The 18,226-nt window shown below is 40.6% G+C and overlaps 1 protein-coding gene across 2 annotated transcripts; it reads left to right on the forward strand.

The window, feature by feature from the left end:
• Positions 1–2,292: 2,292 nt before the first annotated feature.
• On the forward strand, positions 2,293–11,217 carry VIP (vasoactive intestinal peptide). Of its 2 annotated transcripts, none has more exons than XM_048846287.2 (7): positions 2,293–2,551; positions 3,845–3,961; positions 5,981–6,121; positions 6,520–6,624; positions 8,000–8,131; positions 8,596–8,710; positions 10,318–11,217. In XM_048846287.2, exons 2-7 carry the CDS (start codon positions 3,852–3,854, stop codon positions 10,324–10,326), a joined length of 612 nt encoding a protein of 203 aa, XP_048702244.2. In that variant the 5' UTR covers positions 2,293–2,551; positions 3,845–3,851; the 3' UTR covers positions 10,327–11,217. The 2 variants fall into 2 exon arrangements, with proteins under 2 accessions (XP_048702244.2, XP_048702243.2); XM_048846286.2 differs by having other exon boundaries at positions 2,294–2,551; positions 5,978–6,121.
• The last annotated feature ends 7,009 nt before the right edge of the window (positions 11,218–18,226 follow it).

Genomic DNA, 18,226 nt, shown 5'->3' on the forward strand with positions numbered 1-18,226 from the left:
GCGCTCTCGCCACATGTAGATCTTGAGGTTTCGCGTTTTCTTGAAACTCACAGCTGCACGCTTTCGCCAGCTGATTGTTGTAAAACTTTTCCAGGGAATTGGCCGGACAAAGAACCTGCCCAGTAGTAACCTTTGCAGGCGCAGCTTCAGTTCTACGTGTGCGTTTACAAAATAAACTCACAGCCTAAGGTTGCCAAAGTCATAGATAAACTCCTCTTTCAAAGTTAGGAGCATCCTCCTTTAAACTTTTACCCTGTGTTCGTCCACAGGTCCCCTCCTCTACCTGAACTCTCAAAAATGTCAAAAATGTCAATCGTTTGAAGCACTTTATTTAAGCCTCTGTTCATCACTAGCCTACAGTGCAACAGCTTGTAAACTCCAAATAGAGCCTTTAAGAGGAAAAACTTCCCCAGGAGTTAGGTGAAGAAGAGCTATTAATGCTCATCATGCCATTCCAGAACAGAACTGCTTATTCGACCTCCAGTTATGAAGTAACAAGGGAAAATTTCCTGGAATTAGGCCATTGCAGGAACTCTGGTTTGAGTCACAGCTGACATCCGAGAAACAAATTTCCAGGCATTTTTGCGTTTAATTCGCTTAATTGTTATGTAACCGAATTAGAAAATGCGATTAGGGCTCGCAGAATATTCACTGTCGAGCCTGTCTGACCTTACGAATACATGAAACAGAGAAGCACGCAAAGAGAGAAGGAGGACTTGTGGCACCTTAGAGACTAACACGGAAAACTAGCCCGGAAACCACATGATAAGTCGGAGGAAATGGTGAAATCGTCTGCGCTGCTTCTGGACGCCGGCTATCTTGGGTTAGGAGGACTAGGTGTACATCACATACACAAGAAAGCTAGAGCAGAACCGGATAGTGACCCTTTACCGAAATGATTCCTTGACGAGGCTCTTTTGACGTAGGAGTTTTAGATACAAAAGGAAATTCGGCAAACAAAAGAGGAATGTACGAAAACTACCTAGGCTGTAGAAGCCAGACGAGCGCTAGGCCGGAACCCGTGTTTCATGGCCACATGCCTTCCAATCCGCTTCCCCGCAAAACAACTGCTCAGGGAAAAAATGGGTGCTGTAGTAAAACGAATCGACTCGCCACATGCCGCGGTACTGAGTCCCCCTCTGCTGCTCGGGGCACGATTCAAATGCGGAGCAAGAACGGGCTCTCCTTCCAAGCGCATGTCCCCTTTCCATTCGATTGCTCAGTTTCAGGGCTTCACCTCTCCCCTATTCGGGGAGCCTAGCGTCTTCCAGTCTTTGGTTTCGGTCAACGTTTACAAGCACCTGCTGCTTCTTTTGATTCCCCGAATAATCTGAGTGAGCAAATATGCTTTAAGCGAGAAACCACAGAATAGTAACTTAATTCATAAAAATCATATCTGTCGGCAAATAGAGAGTTAAAAAAGACACCCCTTCTAATCCAGCTATTCTGCTCCAAATCTCTGCTTTACAGGTTACACGGGAAAGCTCGCTCCCGGTATAAAGCTTTCTAACTGTGTCAAGTATGGTGATATTTCATCGCTGGTCCCCGAGGACGGCAGATAACACTCCTAGGGAGCAGCTAGGGTGTATCTGTAGCGCAGCTGTGTGTCTGCAGAGAGCGGGAGCTGGGCAGGGTCCTTACACTTCGTAAGTAAAGCGTGCCTGGAGAATTGTAACATACACGCAGAAAACCAAAGATGTTAAAAGAAAAACAAAACCCAGATCAAAAGGTGGAAGCAGCCCCCCGAATGCCGTGTACTTTAACACACGCCTCCTTCTACACAACCTCAGCGGGACACTTAACAGTTTACAAGACACCAACACTTTTCTGGGAGTTAATGGGAGGCTGCGGAGGTCGGTGCGACCGTCCCAGAGGGAAGCTCTGTCCGGAACTCGTGCTTGGCCATACATTTGGCTGCTGCCCACATGTCTGCCCGCTCTGCCCCATCCCTCGGTGTCTTTAATGTACAGAAGGAGAGCCAGGCTGCTCACCGGTCCCGGGTAATCACCCACAGGCTAAACGTGCAACAGGGCTCTGGGCTGCAACCCGGGACCTGCCCAACTCTGCTCTGCTGTTTGAGGCTGAATTATGTTGTCAGCCAAGTCTTACTCACTGGCTAAGCCATCCATTAATATACATCAATAAAAACAGGGTACGCGGCTGCTCATGAATTAAATATGAACTTCTTCCCCGGCTCAGAGCATCCTGAGCAAAGCGATCACGGACTTCCAGTCACCCCCTTGGGAATAGTGACGTCTCCCAAGTAACGTGATTGCTTTTTCTGAAGCAGAAACGTGGTCCTATGGCTACACCCTATAAAACCAGGCGGCTTGGAGGGCTGAGCAGAGTGTTACTGAAGGGGAGAGACGGCATCAGCCTAAGGAGGAGGGCTGGGGAACACCACCGAAACAGCAGACACGGACCCAACCCCTGCACGTTCGCCCTCGGTCCCCGGGACAGAGTGCGGGGCGAGCCGCCGAGGAATTCAGCACCTCGGAGAACTCCCGGCGCCGGGCGAACTTCCCAGGAGAAAGCACCGTCTCCCTGCCTCGTGAGTACCGCCAGCTAGGCCTGGGCTCAATAAATAAACCCACTGGAGCTTCCTAGCGAGTAGAGAGAAAAGAGGACCCCCCCCCCTCGATTATAAGAGCAGTGCAAACAGGCTTAACGCTAAAAAGTTGCTGACCAGCCAGCAAATGGGAATGTATAGAACAGTCTTGCCTTCTCTGACTCTACCTTCTCCTTCTTAATCCTTGATCAATTCCTATGGACTTTAGCTCAGATTAACCAATTTAGGGCGTCTTTGCTTTGCCCCTTCCTTTTTACTTCTCCTTACTGCTGCATGTTAGCTGCCCTTGAGTGCCGATTTCTCCCTCGTGTACAGTTATCACGCGCTGGTTACTTGGGTTCCCTCTTAGCGCTTTTATTATTGTATATCCTCAATTTAGATTCACCGAATTAATCAAATCAAGCTGATCTTTCTTTTCTCGCTTTTCCTGCACTCTTCTTTCCTGCGGGGGGCGCGGGGAGGAGGGGGACTAGAAGAGGTGTTGATACGCTACAAAAAGTTTCCACTTAAAGTCTCTGTTCCGAGCTCAGAAGGATGCAGACTGGCTTTGAGTGAACATGAACATTAATGTTTACAATGTTCAACTCAAATTCCCCACTGCCTGCTCGTGCCTTTTGGTTGCTTGAAACAAAGTGCAGCTCGGCTTTCTACGGCAGTATTGTACAGCGCAGCATGAGAACCATCTGCTACTCATTCTTTAACTGTTTGACCAGATTTAAGTTATTAAACAATTGAAGAGAAGTAAGCGTACGTGGCTTCCCCAGCGGAGCACAAACGTAGAGGATGCACAGTGCTAACTCACATTATTACTTCATTCTTCAAATTCAAACGGGTTTCTATTACTCTAATGTCTGAGTTTCAAGGAGGTTTACGTTTCGGATAGAACTTCTCCCCTTCACCCTCTCCCTGCCTTTGGCCGTCATCAGATACTAGGACTTACAAACCAGAAGAAATAGTTCCCTTCCAGGTGATTTAGAAAAAATAAGTGTATTGTCCGCCAGATCCGTCTTACCCAGCGAGTGCCCCTGACTTCTAAAGCAAAAGCAAAAGATATAGCTCGCAGCAAATTTTAAACAGCCGTACCCTGGCATGCCATATTTGAGGGATGAGGTGTAGCCCGCAGCAGGGATCCTTGCTTTTCCACGTGGGATCCGAAACCTTCCGCCCCCTTTCCTTCATACAGCAACAAAAGCATCTTAGAATTGGCCCTCTGTATATACAGTCGGAAACCAGTGCCGATAGGAGGTAATTATTGTCTCCTATTCATTAACTCAGGTCCAGCATGATGGAACATAGAAGCAGCTCCCAGCTTCTTCTGTCCTTCACACTCTTCAGTGTTCTCTGCTCGCCACTACTGGCATTACCGCCTTTGGGGACATACTCAGCTGTGAGGTAAGTGCTGTTCCAATTCATGCTACCTCTAGCTAAAGCACCCCACTGCTCGCTAACGACACAACACGGCCTGCGAAAGGCGATATTGCAGCAAACGGTCGAGTTAGTTAGCATCAGCAGCGTCCTAGTGTACTTGTTATCTTGGAAACTCTAATCCAAGGCTTGAATACAAGACCCTTCTCTTTAGCAAATGTGGTTGAAAGGCTCATCTATTACATTCTCACATCAACATTACAGGAAGGGACTAATAATTATTGGGTACGCTGGTGATCTTTGCAATAGCGTCAGTGAAGATGACCCCTTTTGGCAGTAGCATGGATGGTATGGGCTGGTCTACCTCCCCTCTCTGTAAATAATGTAAACGATAAAAGGTTTTAAGAAGTGGTGCTTCCTTCTCCATCTGTTCCCGAAGAACACCAGGAAGTGATGTGATCCTTTCATTCAGCCAGTGCCAGCATCACTGGTGGATAGAAATTAAATGACTTCTTATTTTAAAGGTCCTAAGTACCATTTCCACTCTAATAGCCCTTTAGTAATGATTATTGCTTCCATGAAGAATATGACAAATAGTAAAGAAAACATGCTGAATTGTGTTTCTGGGGTTGCCTTGGCCTATCACAAATAGCAAGTATCAGCTCTTCTTATGGCAAAACGTACATTTCACCTCAGCTCTACCATTATAGCTGGACTGTGCCTCAAATTATGGCTGTAGACTGTATTACAGTAGATTGTGAGAAAGTGACTTGCCTATATCTATGCATAGCTTTGGTGTAAAGAACACATTGTAGTTTGATATTTTGAATTTTTGTTGTTGTTTAGAGAAGGTAAAGTCAAATGTTACAGTGTATTTTTCAGTATTAAGCTGAAACAAATGTACATGCTGAAAACAACAAATGAATATAACTGTAGTTATATAATTTTAAAGTTTGCCACTTGGGTTGGTTTATTTCACACAACAGTAATTGTACTTGTTTCATAAAACATCTGTAGCTGAAGGAATACTCATAAGAGCGAAATCCTGCAGGTCTTACTCCAATAGGTATAATTTGTCCACAGGGAGTGTATGCCTACAATGTTAACATAAAATCTCTTCCGAGCCTCAGTGTGTGATTTGGCACATCATCACATGTTGTATCTACCACTCTGACAGGAAGCTATCATTTTCCATAGAATACAACAGTGACCAGAAGCAATGTCTGAGGCCATACCACTGCAACATAGTCATGTTATCCTTAATAATACATGAGATCATGCATCAAATTGTGGGAGTGGGCAATATTAACACATAAACTAACAAAAAGTTTATCATTCAATGTTTGGGATATTAACACTACTTGAACAGAATTGTGGTTATGATGAAAACACATTAATTATTAGCAGTGAGGTATTCTGATGAGTTAATAGTAAATCAGTCTTAAAAGAGAATAAAAATCAGTATATGGCTATCTGTTTATATCTTATATGGTAAAATTAATCCCTCTTCAGAGAATCTGCACAAAGGCCTAAGAACCAATTAGTTCCACTTACGCACCATTTTAAGGTCTTAACTGGAACTTAAGTGGCACATAGATCTTCTGGCCCTTTACACAGAAGAGAATTTAATCCATAATTTATATCATATACATATTCCTGTATATTGCAATGTTGCCATTAAAAATTTTACAATTGCCATTTGCAAGTAATTATAATGACCATGGATTGCATGGTATTCCCTTAAGTCAATTATTTGCAATGATAACATTATAAAAATGTGAATGCTGACCCAATATGAAGATTCATATAAATATATGGTTAAAGATGGAGAAAATCTATTACACCAGGTACTCTATCATCTTGCCAATGAAGGATTATTACTTGCAGAGTATTTTCTTGTGCTTTATCCAGTTTGCTTTAAAATGTCTTGAGCATTAGACACATGTATATTGTTTGACACATTAGACTGCATGCAAATTGCATTGAAAGAGACAGTATTAAATAACCTCATTTTGCAATACTTTACGAGATTTTCTTCTCCAGTAGGTTGGGAAACAGAATGCCATTTGACGGAGCAAGTGAACCTGATCAAGCCCAGGGTTCATTAAAACTTGAAACTGACATTTTGCCAAATGCACTACCAGAAAATGACAAATTCTATTTTGACATGTCCAGAGCTATAGATAGGTGAGAATTTTTGTTGCCATAAATACTGGATAAGTTTTGATGCATTGCTTGAATGATACCAAGGTAGAAAGTGCTTTTCCTGCATTTATTTCAATGAATTTTTCAAACTGCTTAAGACATTTGAGAGGAAAAATTGAGTATTAAAAGGGAGCATAGAATGTATGTTTGTTTGCCAAAGTTTTGTGGAGTTCATTGTCATTATAGAATGGGCACTGAAAGGGCTGAAAAGTAATAATAAATCATTTGGAAATGTTTTTTAAAATAGTTTTGTTTAATAAATCAAAGCAATAATAATAATTTTCAAAAGAAGTGCTTATGAAATTGAAAATAAAAACTGTATATACTTGTAATATATGGAGCCCAGATTTTATTGTGGAGTTATTTTTTCATCATATTAGGAATGCAAGACATGCTGATGGACTTTTCACCAGTGGCTACAGCAAACTTCTGGGTCAGCTTTCTGCAAGGAGATATCTGGAATCACTTATTGGAAAACGGGTTAGGTGAGGTTACACTTACATAGAGCTTTTATTTAGCTTGCTTCACTAACCATTCTGTGCATAAGTTTCCCCTTCTATAATTGGGAACAATGATATTTCCCATCCTTTAAAAAAATTAGTTCAGATATAAGAACTAAGTCATTAAATATAATTAATTAACATTAATACATTATTATTTATTTGTATTATATGTATTGTAATATTTGTTCAAAAGTGACTTTTTGAGTTATATATAACATATAGAGAACACCTGAGAGGAGTCACACACTAAACACAGCTCTGAAAAAAATCAGACTGGAATATGATAACTATTGAGCTAATTTTGTAATATTTTTCCCTTTGCAGACCATGCAAATCCTACACTCTGACATTCAAACTTACGCTTAGGTGCATAAATGCCCATTTTACATGCCCAGAAGGTGATTAGAAATTGGGCACTGAATGTGCACGTATTTCTACTCAGTCTACTTTGTCCCTAAATACAAAGGACTGGATTCTCAGCTGGTGCAAAACCGTGTAGTTCCTTCAGTAGAGTTATGGCAGATTACACCATCTGAAGAAGATCTGCCTCTAAACTATGATGCAAGAAACTTCTGACTTCAACTTTGGCTTTCCCAAAGTGCTATTTTTCCTCTGAAATTTACTTAAAGCCAGTGGTGCTGGGGTTAAAACAAAAAGAAAAAAGAAAAAGAAAAAAGAAGTGGGTAAACTAACCTAGGCTCCTTATTCCTCAAATGAGAAGTGGGTAAACTCCATTTACCCATGTTTACTCTTGACTAAACTACTGCACAAAGCAAACATTTTAAAGCTATATATAAACATACTGTAATACTTGGAGCCTGCTCCTGTTCAAGTCAAAAGCAAAATTCCCACTGATTTCAATGGGAACAAGACTAGGCCCTTTAAGAGGTTCCTTATATTTCAGCCAGCCTATATAATTTGATAATTTGCTCAAATATCTTTCTAGTGTAAATCAGGATGATTTCAGTTTGTTTAAAAGGGTTTCCTAAATTACAAGAATTGGCACATAAGGACTTGTGATTTTAATTATTAGAAAACAGAATGGGCCAAATCCTAAAGTCTGTGCTCAGCCCTTGCTCATATAAAACTTCTAGAGACATCAATGTGAATTCTAATTACACTGAGATGGGAAGAAGTCAATGGGAGATCTGCCTAAGTAAAGACTGAATAAAAATTTCAGGATTTTACCAATTTGATCAGAGTGACTTTTGAAGTAGTAAAAAGAAAATTTGAATGGAAATGAATTTTTACTCAGTTAGTCAGCAATTGAAAAACTTACTGCATATAGTTCAAAGTCTTTATCTTTTCTAGTTGAATGTATTTGTGGTCATTTCCACTGTTTTTTGTGTTTACATAGCAACAACCTCATGGACGAACAGATGCCCGTCAAACGTCATTCGGATGCCGTCTTTACTGACAACTACAGCCGATTTCGAAAGCAAATGGCCGTGAAGAAATATTTAAACTCAGTTTTAACTGGAAAAAGAAGGTATTAAGAAAAGAAAATAAAACACAATGAACATTAATGATCTTGGAATGTAATCTTAATATATAGACAAGTATTAGTGACATTGTCTCCTAGTGATTTATTTACAGCACACTTCACAGTCAAATTAGAATGAAAGAACAAGAATAACACACAGAATTTGGGAGTCTTAAAATAAAGGAAAATGCTATTGAAATATTCTTAAAGTGCTTTTATTTAGAACAAACATCCTAGTAAAGGAAAAACTGAAGAGCTAGGGCTTATGCACAGGACTTGCTATGAGGTAACACTCTTACAATGAAAATGCACAGTGTTTGAAATTTGCTGATATCTAGGGAAGTGCTAGACATGCTACTTCACTTATTTAAAAATTGTTTAATGAAGTTTAACAAAACAGAAAGTTACTATGATTAGTTCTGTCTTATTTTTCTGAGTGCAACAAAATCCATGTTTCTCATCTGCAACAGCCAAGAAGAGCTAAACCCTGCCAGCCTTCGAGATGAAGCAGAATTGCTTGAACCCTCCTTTTCCGAAACCTATGATGATGTTACAGTAGATGAGCTGCTGAACCGCCTCCCATTGGTAGGTCCAAATTTACTTTTATCCTTCCCGTTCAGCAGTAGTCACCCCACCCTTAAGATATTAATCCTGCACAAAAGATGGCCTCTTGGTAAAGTGCACCCCTCTGGCATGAGCCACATTCCATTATATATTTTATATGTCTACAGGGAATGTGTCTCAGTGTAATGACCTCTTTAATAAGATTAATTAAATGATCCCCATGATTACTTTCACTCTAACTTCCTAATTAAATGAACAGTCTGACACTGTTGCTAATGCACCTAGCTCACTTGGGTGTTTCAAACCACAGGCACTGAGGCAAAAAAGCATAATTGACTTATTTTTAATTAGGAAGAATATTCTGGCTTCTGAGAATAAATTCACTGGTTTTCTTTAATTAAAAAATAAAGTTCCATCCCCACTTTTTGCCTTATGTCATTCTTTCTAATGGAAATCCAAGCTCCCCCTAAAACTGGAGAATGAGAAACATGTGCACCACTACCCCAACCTACATGGCAGCTGATTCCTATCTAAAACTGTGTGTCAAGTGGAGAAAGACCCTTTTTTCCTCTGTTCTGATATTCTTAATGTCTGAGTTACTACTTAATAGCCGTGTTAATACTTCCTATTTAGCTTTGTGTCAGAATCTTTGGAGACAATGCACCTTATTCACAACTGTGTTACTCTACTTCATTGATTTCAATGTATTACACAGACCTTACACTGGAGTGATAACACAGTGGTGAATCAGGCCTGATATTCTTGAAAATATATTAATCTCTGTTAGAGGATTTTTTATATCAGTGGTGATGTTGATGCAAATGGGCAAAAAAAAAGGACTACAAAAAAATAAAAAGTAATTATTTAACCCATCCTAGCATTTGATGAACGCTGTAGCCTTATACGAGTAAGAAAATGTTTTTCTTCAGTTTTTCATTTCCTTCAGATAATAGAAGAAAATGCATTTTTCCAAACATAAGCAGAGATCCAAAAGATCACACTTCAGGGTATAAGATGACTTCTAAATGATGGATTTAGGAAGAAAATGTTCCTTGTGGGAAGGTTATTCCATCATTTCCTCCTGCAAGGTTTCTTACACCTTCTTCTATAGTATCTGGTGCTTGCCACAGTCAGAGACAGGATATTGGACTAGACAGACCATTGATCTGATCCTGGCAATTCCTAAATTCGTTCCTTCCTCCCTCCCTCCCAGATTAGGCGATTGTAACCATGCTACAGATTTCCCTGAAGAGGGAGAATCTGGTCAGTGCTGTCCATTATTCTATCAGTATCCACAGGTGCCATGTCATCTTGGTAATCTGCACTTATTCACTCCAAGGATCCAACTGCTTTCAGTATCATCCCTCTTGCCTAGTATGCTGATATTCAACAAGATTCTTGTTGGTTGGGCTTGATTCTACAAGCACGCACTACCAGGCACAGTCCTTATTGCCATGAATAGGGGTTCCATAGATATCAAAGTTGCTACTCCCAGTAGGGACTCTTGCACCCTGTAGTTGGTGTTTGCAGGATTTGGGTCTTGGCTGTATACATTTTAGATAACGTTATCTGATGTTGCAGTCACTTGTAACATTGATTTTGAAACACGCATTCTTTTTGTTTTTCAGAGTCTTTGAAGGAGAGCTGGTAAAATCTATGACAAGAACAAAACTATTTTTTGAGTTCCACATAGTATTTCAAAGAAATGACTTCAGTATTCAAACCAAAACAAATATGTTGTGAAGTGACAGTGTGATATATTTGTTTCTGATATAATAAAAGTTGATGTTTACACTGTAAATATTACTTTAGAGATCTCTACCTAAAGCTGTACATATGTATGCTAGTCTAACTCATGAAAACCCTGTGATTTCATATGATGTAAATCCTTTACGTCAATAAATACATTTGAAAAAGAGGAATGCACACCAGAAGACAGCACCAAATTACTGATTAACTGGATTATTTTAACTATGGTAACGCTTCAGGTAAAATTGTATGATGCAATGGATACATTTGCAGACAACTTAATAAATAAATAAATACAAAAGACCATAGAAAGGAACTGTGTTCAGTATGTTCAAACTGTGTAAGAAAAGATTGTCGGGGGTAGGATCTGTACAAAAATATATGCTTTTCTAACAATTCACCGACTTAAATAAATAAAAAGGCATTTAAAAGGATTGGATCTGTCATAGAACCTTATTTTTGTCCTCCTCCATTTTGAATGTTTTCATAAAATACCATTTAAATTAAAGCCAGTAATATTTCCTTTTTTTTTAATGGTGAACACTTTTTAATCCAAAGTTGCCAAAGCACACGGAAAGAGAAGGGGAAAAAGCTACCCCTTAATGTTTGATGTGCTAAAGTCATAGCAGTAAGTTTATTCTACATTTGGTTGTGGATAACTTTGCTGATGAGCGCATTCCTTATATATAAAGTAGATCTGAAGACAGTTTACTATTTTTTCAAAATGAATGTAACTTATGAATACGCAGACAATAAAAAACATTTTATTATCACTGCAACTATTATTGGTTTGATTCAATGCTGCAATTGCCTGAACAGACAAGACCCCTGTTAATAACAGAGACAAAATGAACACATTCTTCTTCTGGGATATACCATATAAATCTCTGATTGTATTAAAAGACAAAATAGGCCTGATTCCTGATTGTGTTATTCCAGTTTAATGTCAGTGTAACTCTGATGTAAAACTGGAAGAATGTTGGTGTGAATCAGGCCCACTGTGTATTTTAATATAAGCTACATAATCATTTGCTCAAGAAGGACCTTTTCAGAGGTTGTTTATAGGGCTTGATAATTCTAGTACAGTATGAAAAAGATCTACTGTATGTACTAGTTATGTAGCATAGACTCCTCAGTACTAACTTGTATGGAATACCAGGCATAAAGCTAAGAAACCCCATTCATAACTTAAAATATTTTTAAGTTTGGAAAGGGTGAAGAAAGCATGTAGAGGCTGCTTAGCAATATGCATATTTCCCACTGGAATTTTACTTCAATTTATGTACTATAGACTTAATCTTGCTTCCATTGATGTTAACAGCAAAACTTTATTGACTTCTGTGAATGTGGGACTGGTCCTTAAATTACTTTTGAGTTCGATGTGCAAATTCAAAAACGTGCTTTTCTTTTTATTCATGCTGGGAATTGTCAATGTGTTTCAAAAGGAAATGTCTCAAAGTTGCTCATGCATGCTAAGCCTACAGGCTTGTCAACACTTGAAATGCAACCTAGGTGCCACTGTAGCAGTTCAGCGTAGACACTACTTACAGTGATGGGAGGGGTTCACCCATTGGCATAGTTAATCTACCTTCCTGAGAGGAGGTAGCTAGGTCCATGGAAGAATTCTGTCAACCTAGTGCTGTCTACACTGTTGGTTGGGCTGGCTTCAATGTATTGCTCAGGGGGTGTGGATTTTTCACACTCCTGAGCAACATACCAGGTGAACATAACTTCTGAGTATAGATTGACTTAAAACTTACATGGAAAAAGGTTCATATAACATGTAGGCTGCCAGTTTTTTCTGAACACATCCATTTATGTACCCAAATGGAAATCAGCTTCCATTAATCAAGTAACTGATTCTCTACTTATCTGTCTTAGATTTTCAAATTCTTTTTGGGATAAGATAGTGCATTTATGTGCAAAAGTTACACACACAATTTCAGTTTTGCAATTGAACACACAACGAATATTGTGTTCCTTTGGCAATTCCTACCTAAACTGATTATGAGAATATAAGTGAACAGACAGCCGTTGAACATTGCTGACACATAATAACCTTTTACTTCGTGATGTTTTATCCAATGTGGTTGAATTCACTAAGCATTTCCATGACAAAACCTTTTTTTAAAAGATTATAGATTGGAAAAATACTCCTTCAGAACTAAAAATTGATATACACGTGGTCTCAACACATCATATTTTTTGTTTTAAGATAGGAAAAATCATTCAACCATTTTAAAGTACACAAAATAGGAAAATAATGTGTAGGCTAGAAGTTTCCAGAAGTTTTTAACTCTTAAAAAAATAAGCAGATTTTGAGTAATTAAAATTGTATAGTTCTAACAGGCCAAATTATCTTTGCTTATCTGCAGTTTGAATCTCATAATCTGGAATGATTTATTTGATTTAAAGTCACAAAAACTAAACAGAAACTTTTTTTCAATACATCAGAAGCAGTAAATCTGCCAAACAATCAGTGGGGCCACTGGACAATTGAGGTGCTAAGGAGCACTCAAGGAAGACAAAGCCGTTGTGGAGAAGTTAAATGAATTTTTTGCATCAGTCTTCGCTGCAGAAAGTGTGACGGAGATTCCCACACTTTAGTCATTCTTTTTAGGGGACAAATCTGAGGAACAATCCCAGATTGAGGTGTCAATAGAAGAAGTTTTGGAACAAACTGATAAATTAAACAGTAATAAGTCACAAGGACCAGATGGTATTCACCCCAGAGTTCTGGAGGAACTCAAATATGAAATTGCAGAACTACTAACTGAGGTATGTAACCTGTTGCTTAAGTCAGCCTCTGTGCCAGATGACTGGAGGATAGCTAATACAATGCCGATCTTTTAAAAAGGCTTCTGAGGCAATCCTGGTAATAACAGGTCAGAAAGCCTGTTATTGCCAGGAAAATTGGCTAAAAACAATAGAAAAGAACAGAATTATCAAACATACAGATAAACATAATATATTGGAAGAGTCAAAACGGCTTTTGTAGAGGGAAATCATGCCGCTCCAATTTATTATAGTCCTTTGAGCTTCTCAGCAAGCACGTGGACAAGGGTGACTCAGTCGATATAGTGTACTTTGACTTTCAGAAAGCCTTTGACAAGGTCCCACAGCAAAAGCTTTTAAACAAAATAAGCAGTCATTGGATAAGAGAGAAGGTCCTCTCATGGATCAGTAACTGGTTAAAAGACCGAAAACAAAGGGTAGGAATAAATGATCAGTTTTCACAGTGAAGAGAGGTAAATAGAGGGGTCTCCCAAGGATCTGTACTAGACCAGTACTCGCAAAAAGAAAAGGAGTACTTGTGGTACCTTAGAGACTAACCAATTTATTTGAGCATGAGCTTTCGTGAGCTACAGCTCACTTTATCAGATGTATACCGTGGAAACTGCAGCAGACTTTATATACACACAGAGAATATGAAACAATACCTCCTCCCACCCCACTGTCCTGCTGGTAATAGCTTATCTAAAGTGATCAACAGGTGGGCCATTTCCAGCACAAATCCAGGTTTTCTCACCCTCCACCCCCCCCCACAAATTCACTCTCCTGCTGGTGCTAGCCCATCCAAAGTGACAACTCTTTACATAATCAAGTCGGGCTATTTCCTGCATAGATCCAGGTTTTCTCACATCCCCCCCACCCCCATACACACACAAACTCACTCTCCTGCTGGTAATAGCTCATCTAAACTGACCACTCTCCAAGTTTAAATCCAAGTTAAACCAGAACATCGGGGGGGGGGGGAGGAAAAAACAAGAGGAAACAGGCTACCTTGCAAAATGACTTAGCCACTCCCAGTCTCTATTTAAGCCTAAATTAATAGTATCCAATTTGCAAATGAATTCCAATTCAGCAGTTTCTCGCGGGAGTCTGGATTTGAAGTTTTTTTGTTTTAAGATAGCGACCTTCATGTCTGTGATTGCGTGACCAGAGAGATTGAAGTGTTCTCCGACTGGTTTATGAATGTTATAATTCTTGACATCTGATTTGTGTCCATTTATTCTTTTACGTAGAGACTGTCCAGTTTGACCAATGTACATGGCAGAGGGGCATTGCTGGCACATGATGGCATATATCACATTGGTGGATGTGCAGGTGAACGAGCCTCTGATAGTGTGGCTGATGTTATTAGGCCCTGTGATGGTGTCCCCTGAATAGATATGTGGGCACAATTGGCAACGGGCTTTGTTGCAAGGATAAGTTCCTGGGTTAGTGGTTCTGTTGTGTGGTATGTGGTTGTTGGTGAGTATTTGCTTCAGGTTGCGGGACTGTCTGTAGGCAAGGACTGGCCTGTCTCCCAAGACTTGTGAGAGTGTTGGGTCATCCTTTAGGATAGGTTGTAGATCCTTACTGTTCAACATATTCATAAAAGTACTGTTCAAAAATGTACTGTTCAACATATTCATAAAAGATCTGGAAAAGAGGGCAAACAGTGAGGTGACAAAGTTCGTAAATGATACAAAATTCCTCAAGAGATTTAAGTCAAAAGCTGACTGTGAAGAGTTAAAAGGGATCTCCCAAAACTGGGTGACTGGGCAACATAATGGCAGATACAATTCAATGTGATAAGTGCAAAGTAATGCACATTGGAAAGAATAACCCTACATACATATATACATATAAAATGATCAGGTCTAAATTAGCTGGTGTCATAAATATAAAGGGAAGGGTAAACCCCTTTGAAATCCCTCCTGGCCAGGGGAAAGCTCCTCTCACCTGTAAAGGGTTAAGAAGCTAAAGGTAACCTCGCTGGCACCTGACCAAAATGACCAATGAGGAGACAAGATACTTTCAAAAGCTGGGAGGAGAGAGAGAAACAAAGGGTCTGTGTGTCTGTCTATAGTCTGTCTTTGCCGGGGATAGACCAGGAATGGAGTCTTAGAACTTTTAGTAAGTAATCTAGCTAGGTACGTGTTAGATTATGATTTCTTTAAATGGCTGAGAAAAGAACTGTGCTGAATAGAATAACTATTTCTGTCTGTGTATCTTTTTTGTAACTTAAGGTTTTGCCTAGAGGGGTTCTCTATGTTTTGAATCTAATTACCCTGTAAGGTATCTACCATCCTGATTTTACAGGGGGATTTCTTTATTTCTATTTACTTCTATTTCTATTAAAAGTCTTCTTGTAAGAAAACTGAATGCTTTTTCATTGTTCTCAGATCCAAGGGTTTGGGTCTGTGGTCACCTATGCAAATTGGTGAGGCTTTTTATCCAACATTTCCCAGGAAAGGGGGGGTGCAAGTGTTGGGAGGATTGTTCATTGTTCTTAAGATCCCAGGGTTTGGGTTTGTAGTCACCTAGACAAATTGGTGAGGCTTTTTACCAAAACTTGTCCAGGAAGTGGGGTGCAAGGTTTTGGGAAGTATTTTGGGGGGAAAGATGTGTCCAAACAGCTCTTCCCCAGTAACCAGTATTAGTTTGGTGGTGGTAGCGGCCAATCCAAGGACAAAGGGTGGAATATTTTGTACCTTGGGGAAGTTTTGACCTAAGCTGGTAAAGATAAGCTTAGGAGGTTTTTCATGCAGGTCCCCACATCTGTACCCTAGAGTTCAGAGTGGGGAAGGAACCTTGACATGGTGGCATAGTGGTGGGATTAACCTGAAATCATTTTGAGATCAATTTGAGATTTTTTGAACTAGAAATACAGATTTTAAAAAGGAAATTTTTTTTCCTTTGGAGCTGCTGAAAGCAGCTTGTTTTTTCTCTGCTTTGTGGCCAAGCAGAGACAAAAGGGGATTATCTTTGTGAATTGCAGGTTTTCTTTGCCTGGAGGCAGGGTACTTAACTCCTGCAGGGAAATTCACAGTCTTCCAACCCAGAGGTTTTTTTTCCCTAAAAGTAAATAGGGAGGGGGGGTGTTTTACCCATTTGCCTGGAGACAAAAAGGGCAGGGTTTTTTTTTTTAGGATTTTGATTTTTTACAAGGAGCACAAGTTTAAAAAGGAAAATTTTTTTTCCTTTGGGCTGCTGGTAAGCAGATTTCCAAGTAGTTGGAGGTTTTTTGCTTTGATTTGGGCCCAGAGCAGAGACAAGGGAATTGTCTTTTTCTGTAGGCTGACAATCACTATCAGAGAATAGGTATTCTATTCCAGCACAGCAAAATTTTACAGCCAAGTTTTGTTTGTTTATTTCTAAACCTCGGGTGTAAAGTTAGTTAAAAACAGAGAGGTTAGAATGACAAAATCCACAGCTCGACTAAAGCTGGAATTAGCCAGATTTCAGGCTGAGGAAAGACAAAGGGAACATGAAAGACAGATAGAACTCATGCGGCTGAAGAAGGAGGAGAAGGAACAAGAAAGGGAGGCAGCGAGAGAGGCAGCGAGAGAAGCAGAACAACACCAAGCGGCTGCTCACAGGAGAGCTATGGAAGCAAGGGACAAAGAACTGGAGGAGAAGGAAAAAGAGAGGAAGTATGTGGAGGAGATAGAGATGATGTTTTAAATGTAACGAGTTGGGGCATGTAAAGGCCAATTGCCCCCCAAGAACCCCAACAGATTACAGTTCATTGCACCGGAATCACACCAGAGGTCCGCAGGCCCAGATACCTCCCAGATACCCTTGGAGTGGAGGGAAACTGTGAGTGTGGGCGGGAAGAAGGTCACCACGTGGAGGGACACTGGAGCACAAGTGTCAGCTATCCATGCTTTCTTAGTGGACCCCAATTTAATCAACCCAGAGATCCAAGTGACGATTCAACCCTTCAAGTCCAACTCTTTCAATTTGCCTACAGCCAAGTTGCCTGTCCAGTACAAGGGCTGGTCAGGAATGTGGACTTTTGCAGTCTATGATGATTATCCCATCCCCATGCTGTTGGGGGAAGACTTGGCCAATCATGTGAAGCAGGCCAAGAGGGTGGGAATGGTCACCTGCAGCCAGGCTAAACAAGCCGTGAGGCCTAGCTCTGTTCCGGAAACTTCTATCAGGACCCGGTCAGAGGTGATGGACCCGGACCCCAGGCCAATGTCTGCAACAGCAGTAGTGGATCCAGTCCCAGAGACCGAGATGGAACCAGTCCCAGAACCAGCCGAACAACCAACACCAGACCTATTGCCAGCATTGAATCCAGTACTTGCAACCTCAACACCAAAGGGCCCCACCGAAGCTGAACTGGCAGCAGCCCATAACCCAACACAAGAGGCTCAGCCGGAGCCTGAATCCCAACATAGTGCACCAGCGGAGAGCAGTTCACAGTCAACGGAAACAGCCCCATCCCCTACATCGCTTCCAGAGGGACCAAGCCTAGGTCCACAATCCCATGAAGAACTGATGTCTCCAACATCAAGGGAACAGTTCCAGACCGAACAGGAAGCAGATGAAAGCCTCCAGAGAGCTTGGACGGCAGCACGGGGCAACCCACTGCCTCTCAGCTCTTCTAATCGATCCAGGTTTGTTGTAGAAAGAGGACTTTTATACAAGGAAACTCTTTCTGGTGGACACCAGGAAGACTGGCATCCTCAGAGACAGTTGGTAGTTCCAACTAAATACCGGGCCAAGCTCTTGAGCTTAGCCCATGATCACCCTAGTGGCCATGCTGGGGTGAACAGGACCAAAGACTGTTTGGGGGGGTCATTCCACTGGGAGGGAATGGGCAAGGATGTTTCTACCTATGTCCGGTCTTGTGAGGTGTGCCAAAGAGTGGGAAAACCCCAAGACCAGGTCAAAGCCCCTCTCCAGCCACTCCCCATCATTGAAGTTCCATTTCAGCAAGTAGCTGTGGATATTCTGGGTCCTTTTCCGAAAAAGACACCCAGAGGAAAGCAGTACATACTGACTTTC

This window comes from Caretta caretta, chromosome 3 (genome assembly GCF_965140235.1).
Source record: "Caretta caretta isolate rCarCar2 chromosome 3, rCarCar1.hap1, whole genome shotgun sequence".
NCBI classification, from domain to species: Eukaryota; Metazoa; Chordata; order Testudines; family Cheloniidae; genus Caretta; species Caretta caretta.